The 10,361-nt window shown below is 40.5% G+C and overlaps 2 protein-coding genes across 4 annotated transcripts; one reads left to right on the plus strand and one right to left on the minus strand.

Moving 5' to 3' along the window:
- Positions 1-618: 618 nt before the first annotated feature.
- On the minus strand, positions 619-5,220 carry LOC135946760 (bridging integrator 3-like). 2 transcript variants are annotated; one of them, XM_065495122.1, is made up of 5 exons: positions 5,086-5,220; positions 2,425-2,707; positions 2,128-2,355; positions 1,955-2,068; positions 619-1,669 (listed from the first exon to the last, which is right to left on the minus strand). In XM_065495122.1, the coding sequence occupies exons 1-5, from the start codon at positions 5,103-5,105 to the stop codon at positions 1,487-1,489; spliced, it is 828 nt and encodes a 275-aa protein (XP_065351194.1). In that variant the 5' UTR covers positions 5,106-5,220; the 3' UTR covers positions 619-1,486. The 2 variants fall into 2 exon arrangements, with proteins under 2 accessions (XP_065351194.1, XP_065351195.1); XM_065495123.1 differs by lacking the exon at positions 5,086-5,220 and adding an exon at positions 3,017-3,172.
- Positions 3,507-10,341, plus strand: LOC135946755 (transketolase-like protein 2). Of its 2 annotated transcripts, none has more exons than XM_065495114.1 (9): positions 3,507-3,686; positions 6,534-6,679; positions 6,984-7,173; positions 7,578-7,812; positions 7,867-8,010; positions 8,448-8,837; positions 8,891-9,017; positions 9,112-9,251; positions 9,710-10,341. In XM_065495114.1, exons 1-9 carry the CDS (start codon positions 3,580-3,582, stop codon positions 10,106-10,108), a joined length of 1,878 nt encoding a protein of 625 aa, XP_065351186.1. In that variant the 5' UTR covers positions 3,507-3,579; the 3' UTR covers positions 10,109-10,341. The 2 variants fall into 2 exon arrangements, with proteins under 2 accessions (XP_065351186.1, XP_065351187.1); XM_065495115.1 differs by lacking the exon at positions 3,507-3,686 and adding an exon at positions 5,537-5,697.
- Positions 10,342-10,361: the final 20 nt, after the last annotated feature.

Raw genomic sequence — 10,361 nt, forward strand, 5'->3', positions numbered from 1 at the left:
GGCGCGTCACCTCTTGCATGTGCGATGCGTGTTTGGATTCCCTCTCAAGAGGGATACACTCATATTCTCGTGCCGACCGGGATAGCAAGGAATTTTGACGTAATCTCAACAACCACGGCGCGACCATAGCGTGATGAGAATGATATTTCCTAATATCTTGCTGCGTCTTTCAATTTTTTCTCGGCAGTGAATATGTGACTTGCGTTTCGCCTGTGTCGTGATTGATGCATTCATTCACTGCCTTTTTCGCACCTCGTGCGTCAAAGAAGTGAATCAGAACACGGCTTACGCGTGCACACAATATCATTGTTCGCGTTCTCCCCCGGAATCGAGCTGAATACTGATGAGTTGAGGTCTTTCCTCACTTGAATATCCTTGACCTTCACCAAACGCAATGTGAATCGCACGCTTTGTGCACATTTCTTCAGCCGAATAGGTCGGTCAGGGAACACTCCACTTGATCAGATAGCTGCTTCACGTAAGCGTCCGGCGCACTTGGCACAAACTGGATATTCATCTTCCTGACAATTTGTTCACGCATGAATGTGGGCCAAGGGTGTTTGAGAAATTTTGGGTTTCGGCCAAACAAATCCAGTATGAAAGGAAATTCAATCAAAATATGTTTTAGCATAAATATATTTTTTCGGTGCATGTTATACAGCATATAACAAGGTTAAACAGTTGCACAAGGGATAGTTTTAAATAGCTGTTAACAATATTCACAGCAAAAGCTGCAGCAACGAGTATAGGTTAAAATTTGCACATGTAGCATTTGATCAGATTAACTTTAAAAGGCAAATGATGAACGTCAACTCAGCCTAAAATGACAGCTTTTTCGCATGTAGCTTGATCCTTGAGGTGATTGAAATTGCCAATATTGAATTTAATTTTGTACGCGGGGTTAGATTCAATTGACAATTCTCGGTGAAGTCATCTCGATCTAGAGTAAATTTCGTAAATTTTTCTCTAAATCGGTTATTTGCGTAAATTTATAGACTATGCAACCTCCAAAGGTTGGCGTCACCGCTCAATTACATTTTCAGGGAACTTAATTAGTTTTTAAATTAGCACCGTAACTTCGTTTTTGGTTTCATATTGGCTCTTCCAATCACGTAATTCATCGTCCAGCACACCAAATGGAATCGTTATCAAAGGCAAAAATGCGTAGGAGCAAGAATCAAATGAACAAGAGTTTAAAAAAATGGAAATAGACGATGGCAATGTGTTCAAAAGTGACTCCTGACATTGGCCCATCTACCATCAATTTTGAATCCTAAGGAACTTTAAAAGAGGCGAACGCAACACATCAAGTGGTCGATGCAAGATTATTTGTTTGATGAGTTTCAGTCTTTAGGCACGGAAAATTTCATCTTGGACAAGCACTTTTTGGAATCAACTGGCGGCGCGCGGAAAAGACAATAAAGATGATAATAATAATAATAACTCAATTTCTGAGGCGAAGTTTTGACCTGACACGCAACAGTTGTCAGGAGGCGGCCGTCTGTCCGCCTGGCCCGCCCACGATCGCCAGGGCCCTGATCGCATTCAGTTTGCTGTCAATTTCTGCTTTCTTTTCGGACAGTCTTTGCGGCGTGTTGATGGCAGTGTTTTCGGTCGACATGTTGCTCAAATGTGTGAAAAGCTGAACCGTTTTCCCATAGTAATCAGCCTTAAAAAATTAAAATTGATTTTTCATGCTTGAACCTCTGAATATTGATTAAAATAATGGTTAGCTATAACCGTGAACAAAACAGAGAAAAACAATAAAAATTAATTCTAGGTGAGCCCAATTCACTTGGCTAGACACTGGAGAAGGAAAAAATAACATAAGGCTCTGATTTAATAATAAAATATTTTTGAGATTATAATGAAATAAATTCAAATTTTTCAAAATATTATTTAAATTCTCTTAAAGAAAAATATATAATAAATACAAAATAGATTTTGAGCCTACCTGAGTCTGGATGAGGGAGTGTAAGGAAGGTGTCAAGTACTGACCCCTCAGTTCGTGGAAAATACTCAAGTCCTCGAGCAATTTGTTGTGAGTCACTTGAGCTTCATTAATGGCCTGTGCAAAATTTTAAATCATTGAACTTACATTAAGTAAAAGAGAATGACCGTCTCTACCTGCTCCAAGGTTTTCTTGAGGAGTTGCTGCTTGGCCATATTCGTAGTTGACTTTTCTTTATCCTGCAATTTCCTCAGTTTGGCTTCGAGCTTCTTGACATCAACAATTGAGCTGTCTCTTTTGTGGATATAGGAAGAAATATTGGAGAACTCGCTATTGTACTTTTTCATTGGATCAATAACAGTTTTTTGACACACTTTTGACGTGTCCTGCACCGTTTTGTTCATCTAGATAGCCAAAATATTTATAAATTAATTTTTCTGATTAAAGTAGTCTACAAAATTAAAATTACATACCTCAGTTGTGACCGTGATGTACTCCTCAACAACGCTTCTGAATTTTTCATTTTTATTGCACGAGGCAGAAGAGGACAAATCATTGATGAGCTTGTTCTCCGCCTTGCTCAGACTCTGGATGCCTTCAGAGAACTTTTTTATGTCCTTGATTATCCTCTTGTTGGCCTCTTCCAGTTTCTGCAGGTTGACATACAGGTCTTCCAGCTCCCTGTCCTTGAGCCTGTCGATGATCCCTGGAGCTGGGTCAGGCTTGTGGGTCAGAGAAGACCTTCGTAGAGGGTTCCTAATAAAAATTAAATAAATTTAATATTATATTAGATTTATTTTTCATATCAGTTCCATTCTTATCTGGCAATTGCGTGTGTTTATTAATTAATTATTTAAATGAAGTGTGATAATGAAATGTTAACGCAAGGGCATGAGCGTAAAAGGCGTAAAAGGAATGGGACGCCCGACGAGTTATTGATAACAGCAGGCGTCGAGTACATAAACACAGTCGTGCGAAATTTAGCACGCAATGGTTCTCGATGAATTCTCTTTAACAAGCCAAGTCGCTCTAATTCAAGAAAAATCCCGAGGAAAATTCACAAACCACGTCATAGTTGTCCAAAGGAGTCTTCTATTCCGAAACAAATGGAAGTGTTATCATTTTATTTGGTCTGTCATCTGACAATCAGGCAGGTCTAAAGTACGAAAATGTAAACACTAAAAATAAAAACAGCTTTGAAATAGTATCATAGCAGAAATACCGGTTTTAAACCAAAAACTCCTCATCAAAGGAGCGTCATTGATTTATTCCTTTAGAAATTTCCTGAATTTTAATAAAAAAATAAATTTGCCTTATTGGAGCAAATCATTCTACTCAGGAATATACGAAGGGGAAATTTAAAAGAAATTGGAAACCGGAACCAGCATAACCGGTTTTAAATTCATACAACACAAGGGTTGACTTGAAACTTAGTCACATTGCTCAGCACAGATGGCGTTAGCAAACAGTCTAGTCCGCTTTCGTTCCGTGTTCCGTTCCGTCTGGTCCCGTCTCGTCGGCTCTTGTTCTTCTTGTTGTATTCAGTTCGTCTTGTGGTTCACGATTCTGTTAGGCAGTCGCGTCTGAAGCCGGATTTGTCGCCCTTACAAATTACGAACCCCTCCGACATGGCTAACTACCACAAACCCGAATCGAAGACCATTCAGGAGTTGCGAGACATCGCCAACAAGTTGCGAATCCACTCAATTTCGTCCACGAGTGCCTCGAAGTCAGGGTGAGTACATAGAGAGCCGGCTTGATTGTGCTTGTCCACAACCACCTGTTAATTTGCGCATTCTTGCGGTTTGCTTGCATTTTATTGCTTGACTAGAGTTTCTCTTTCAAGTGGATGGTTTCATACTTTTTTAATTACTTTGCATCAGGTGTTTGAGGTTAAAAAAACCCTCGTTTTTATTGGACCAGCAGACGGTGAATTTAACGAATTAAAATGCTCTCATTTCATTTCATTTCATTATGATATTGGTCACATCCGCTTGTGGTTTGTATATCCTCTGAATATGCATGGATCATTTTCCCTCATTTTAAATCCGTTAAAAACTATGCAATATTTCAGTATTTGTCCGCGTTTTGCTGAAATTTGGAAAACATCATTATATGTTTGTTTTAAAATCGTTTTATCATCTCTATCTTTTGCAAGATTATGATAGGGCCGCCCATAATACAGTATGTTTTTTTATCTCTTTTGGCATGGTTGTAGAGGGTAGGGTAAAATCTTATTTTTAGTTCTTAGTGTTACATATTCATGCCCAGACTGGCGGAGGAGGTCATTGACCCCCGAAATAATGTTAATAGTGCAACGTACGCTTGGTTCAACTCGAATCGCTTAGTGCCATTAATGTTATCTATGGCTATGACTGTTGTAAAAATGGGACTTTGTTTGCTGATAAATCCTAAATTGCAGGGAAAAAGTGTGACTGAGAATGTTGATTCGCCTGTGGCCACTCGCGAGAAAGAAAATCTCGTAAGTCGGGTCTGCCTTTTCTGGTCTTGTGTTGCTCTCCGCGAGTCACGTTAGCAGGACTGTTGCTGACTTAGCTTTTTTTGTTTGAAATTATTGCAGCTCAACAACTGACAGTATAAATATTTGGTTTGTTTATTCTCACTAAAATATCATAATCTACAATACATAATATGTGTTTGTCAAATGACCTGTCAAAAGGCGAAGAAAGTGAGAAAGGGCACCACTTCTGACATGCACCGTGTTAAGACTTAACTCTGTGAAGAGTAAAGCCAAAGTGGGCCCATACTAAAACACTAGAGTTAGATAATAGACTAGCACTAAACGTATACCTTGCTTAATAATTCATTCAAATCATGAATTCGATTTTGAAAATAAAAACTGAACTGGGTGAATAAATACGAAAAGCTGCTCTCGAGTTGTTGTTGTCTTTTCTGATTTCTGATTTTTATTCAGCCTATCAGGGAGCAGAGCGTCCCCAGTCCCCACTTAGCGTATTTTCTGCGATGCTCTTTAATTGGAAAATGATCCTGAATCCTGAAAATCAAGTTTGCGTAATTGGACTAATTCAATCAGTTCGTGAGTGCTTGGCGGCTTGCTCAGGTTTTTTTAGCTTGGTTCTATTTAAGAGAAAAAATACTGGACAGTTCTCTACCTCCGTGCACTTTTTCGCATTCCAATGAAAGTGCTCTTCCTCCTCTTGTTATCAGCGGTGTTGCAGAAATCGCGATGCTCCCGCGTAGCCTTGACTCTTCTCTCTCGTCTTCTTCATTTGCTGACTGAAGCATTATGGGCATGAGTTTGCACTGCCCGCCGGTGGAAAGGCGCACGCGGTGACTTTCAGAATTTCAATGCCACTTTTTGCGTTTGTAATAATTCATGACCATATTCAGAACTAGAAAATCAAATTTCCTAAAACCTATAATAAACAAAATTAACTCATTACTTTCTCATCAAGTGAAGGAAATCTATTAAAGGATTAAATAATATTGGCTTCTAAAAATTAGCTCTGATTATTTGTGGTCGGTGTAGATCAGAGGGTTTGTCTTTTGGAAATTGGGAAGCATTGGCGTTGGTGGCGCTGAGGACGGTGCGCGCTGATAAAAGCGGTGTTGGGCCGGTGCGGCAGTCTCATTGCCCGCTTATCAGCCTCTTCACGCACAAGTATGAAGGACCTCGTCTCCAAGGAGCAGCTGGCCCAGCTGCGGGACATGGCCCACACCCTGCGTATCCACAGCATCACCGCCACCAACGCCTCAAAATCAGGGTACAAACTTGAAATTTTATCTGATAATTTAACCGAAATTGAAATCTTCGTTAATCGTTAAAGAATTGCTTCGCTTCATAATTCTTTAAGAGATGTTCTGTTAAAAACAGAAAAATGGAATTAACTTAATTTGGTTGGAATTTACTTTTAAATGTTTTTTTCTACGGTCAGTATATTCATTAGTGTATCACAATCAACGTCAATCAAAAGCATGTGAGAAAGGGCGAAACTTCAGGCAAACAAGTCAGCAAAGACCCTATCCAGGAGGGCAAAGCTGTAGTGGACCAAGATCAGTAACATTTTGAATAAAATAAGAATTGATAACCCTTTTAAGATGCTTCACCCCGCCCTAAAAGGCAACCAGATTTCAAATCAATATTTTCTCCAATATGTTTTTTTATTTATTCACCTCCCCCAGTAGTAATTATGCATCTCGTGATTTGCTGCATAAATTATGCAACATTTGCGATCAGCGGAGCACGCGGGTGGCAGACGGTCGGGTCTTTCAATTGCAACGGCCGCAATTCGGCTGAACTTGAAGGTGACCCTGGGCGTATCGATCGTCTGCCCATGCCCACCACCAGACTTTTCCCACGTGCAGCACGCTGATCGGCTGCTTCTCTTCATTTCGGCAGAAAAATAAAATCTGAAAACGCACCGCGCTTGCTTAGTTCTTAGTTTCTTGCATGACTGGCGATTGTGGTTGAAAGCTTTGCATCCTATAATTTCCTTTATGGTTTCGGCTTCCCTTTTAATAACCAAGGTAAACAACCATTTGTTACTCGATGGCAAAAATCATGTTTTTATAACTTGAATTATTTACTCCTGGTTCTTAGCCATCCGACATCATGCGCCTCCATCGCCGAGCTCATGTCTGTGCTCTTCTTCCACACGATGCGCTACAAGGTGTCTGCACCCAAGGACGCGTCCAGCGATCGCTTCGTGCTGTCCAAGGGACACGCAGCTCCTATCCTCTATGCTGGTAAGTGCTGAGGTAAAATTTTAAGTCTCGTAGCATTTTTCAAAATTATTTTTATTTTTTTTTTAATTAAGAGCAAATAAAAATTTAATATTAAGCTGCTTTGATAATTAAAAGCATTTCGAGCTGAAATATTTAAAACCTTGAATTTTCAGTATTTCATTATCCTGAAATATAATTTAAACCACGTATCATGTCATGGAAAGCCACATATTTTGCAATCACGTGGATAAAATAAAAATCTCCACACAAATTAATATGAGTATAAAGGCAGATCACTAAATTTTTGTCATGCTTTTTATTCCAGCTTGGGCTGAGGCTGGACTCTTCCCTGTGGCTGATCTACAGAACCTGAGGAAGATCGACAGCGACCTGGAAGGTCACCCCACCCCTCGTCTCAACTTCATCGATGTGGGCACTGGCTCTCTTGGACAGGGCCTGTCTGTGGCCGCTGGAATGGCATACGTCGGAAAGTACTTTGACAAGGCGTCGTACAGGTAAGATAACTGCGATTAGGCAAAAAGCCTTCATTTCTCACTAATTTAAAAAATTAATTTCCTTGTATACTTAACTGGAAGTAGAGAGTAACGGGATTGAAAACTTTGTAATAATTGAATACTAGAGGATTGTTCAGATAGCAGTAACCGCAGCAACAATTTCACTAGAATTATTGCCCCTTCTGTTTTTTCTTTGAAAAAGAATTATTATATTATTTTCTTGAGCAAGAAATCGACTTGGGAGGAAGCGGTAAAAACCAGAGGTGAAACCAGCTGAATTGTAACTCCTGATAGAGAGTAATGAAAATATAATGTTGGCTTGAATTAATTTTTAATTTGATTTTCTAATTAAATTTGATATTTTCGAGCAAATGAATCTGGATTGATTAACGCTTCGACTGTAGGACCTACTGTCTTCTTGGCGATGGCGAGAGTGCTGAGGGCTCTGTGTGGGAGGCTCTGCACTTTGCCAGCTACTACAAGCTGGACAACCTGTGCGTCATCTTTGACGTGAACCGCCTGGGCCAGTCTGAGCCAACTTCTCTGCAGCACGACATGGAAGTCTACCGCAAGAGGCTGGACGCCTTCGGCTTCAACGCACTTGTCGTTGATGGCCACGACGTTGAAGAGTTGACCAAGGTATTGCTTTATTTACAATTAAAAAGGATGATTGACTCATGAATATTTTCCCAGGCTTTCCATGAGGCGTCAGTCACCAAGGGCAAACCGACTGCCATCATCGCCAAGACATTCAAGGGCAGGAACTTCCCCAAAGTGGAGGATGAAGAGAACTGGCATGGAAAGCCCCTTGGAGACAAGGCTGAGGCTACCATTGAGGTGAATGCTGTGATGAGATGTTGAGAAATATAACTTATTAGTACATATTTGATCTCACGTTCAATGTAAATCCACATTTCACATATGTTTATTTCTTTTTGAATCAGTGTTCCGAGTTTTATCCAACCGGTTTAATCCATGGTGGTTTAAACCACCCTATTTTAGCCGGCTTTATTCTGGCTTTTTTAATTTTTCTCACAGCTTATAAAAAATCCACAAATTTGTTTAAAAAATAGTTTTTTGTTGCAGCCAAAAAAAGCCAAAAAACCGGATTAAGCCGGATACAATCCGGATAAAACCACCTTGTTTTTAAAAAAGCAGGCTTTTTTGGAACACTGTTTTGAATTGATTTTATTTTTTTTCTCAAATAGAAAAATGCATGTTCTGGGAGAATTAAAGGGAAATGAAGTATTAATTACTAATCATCTCCATTTCAGCACTTGAAATCTCTGATCAAGAACGCTGGGCCACTGCAGCTGCACCCGCAAAAGCCCCTTGTTGAAGACGCACCTGCTACCGACATTAGCAACATCCAGCTCTCCTCCCCGCCCAACTACAAGCTGGGCCAGAAGGTAGCCACCAGGGAGTCGTACGGCGTGGCTCTGACCAAGATTGCAGAGAATAATAAGCATGTGATCGCCCTTGACGGTGACACTAAGAACTCCACCTACTCGGAAAAGATCAAGAAGGTCTCCGCCGATCGCTACGTTGAATGCTTCATTGCTGAGCAAAACCTTGCGGGAGTGGCCATTGGTGCCGCCTGCAGAGGCAGGACAGTTCCTTTTGTCTCTACTTTTGCCGCTTTCTTCACCAGAGCCTTTGATCAGGTTATTTTTAATTTGAATATAACCTTTGAAAAACTAACGCAATTTATTGACAGATCCGAATGGGAGCCATCTCCCAGACGAACGTCAACTTTGCTGGCTCGCACTGTGGCGTCTCCATCGGTGAGGATGGTCCCAGTCAGATGGGGCTTGAGGATATTGCCATGTTCCGCACTATTCCTGGTACGTTGGAAATTAAGTCAGACAAAATATTAAATTTCTCTCATTAACTGCATTATTTTCAAGCATATTATTAATGGCATACCTTGTTTTACAGGAGCCACCGTGTTTTACCCCTCTGACGCAGTGAGCTGCGAGCGAGCCATTGAGCTCTCTGCTAATACTAAGGGCGTGTGCTTCATCCGCACTTCTCGACCAGCCACTGCCGTTATCTACCCCAATGACACCATCTTCCAGGTGATTTGGTCGAAATTTTAACCCTAAATGTCTCACCTGTGGGACATTTTGAATTAATTAGCTATAACTAAGTTACTTCGGAAGGTTTTAAATGGATCTTAAAGTAGAATTTGGTAAGTTTTATTTTTACTTGACAATCAAATTTGAATATGACAAATTTAAAGCAATGATACCTTGGTTGTATTGACTATTGGTAACATAATATAATGTCGTATATTTTCTTTTCAAATGATACTAAATTAAAAGGAAATGAGAAAAAATATTGGCAAAATTTTTCAAATGATTTGGTGTAATAAACAAATCCCCTGAAAAATTATTTCAAATTCCTTTCATAAAAGTTAATTTAGTTGTAAATGAGCATTGATGCTACCAGAAAGGTTCAAACTAGTGTTAAATTAGTTTTGTAGGTAATTGACATCAGAATTTATTTTAATCTTGTCTGTTCCCCTCATTTTCAGATCGGCAGAGCCCACGTGGTGAAGAAGTCAAGCAAGGACACCGTGCTGCTTGTTGGTGCTGGAGTGACCTTGCACGAGGCTCTGAGCGCTGCAGAGACCCTCGAGAAGAGCGGTGTGCACGCGCGCGTGCTGGATCTGTTCACTGTCAAGCCCATTGACCAGGCTGCACTTGTGCAGAACGCCAAAGAATGCGGCGGACGTGTGGTCACAGTCGAGGACCACTACCCCGAGGGTGGGATTGGCGAGGCGGTGCTCACTGCGCTGGCTGATGAGGCGGTCAAGGTGAAGGTGCTGGCAGTTCGGGAGGTACCGCGCTCGGGACCACCAGCGGTCCTCATTGAAAAGTTCGGCATCGGCGCCAACAGCATCGTCGGGGCGGTCAAGGAGATCACCGCTTAAGCATAACTTCGCAGATTCAACAAATCATTCCATAGTTGCTTGTGGTCATTCCATTCTCTCTGAAGACTATGTTCACAAAATGCATTTATCACCGCGGCACAAATTTTATTTCTAATGATCAGAGAATAAATCAATTATATTTACTGTCAAATTTTTAAATGCGGAAATCCTGCCATCATGGTTGTTCAGCGCAAAGTTTTATTGAAAATAATAAAGAGAGATTTATTTACTAATTTGGTTGTTTAACTTATAG

Source organism: Cloeon dipterum, chromosome X (assembly GCF_949628265.1).
Source record: "Cloeon dipterum chromosome X, ieCloDipt1.1, whole genome shotgun sequence".
NCBI lineage: Eukaryota > Metazoa > Arthropoda > Insecta > Ephemeroptera > Baetidae > Cloeon > Cloeon dipterum.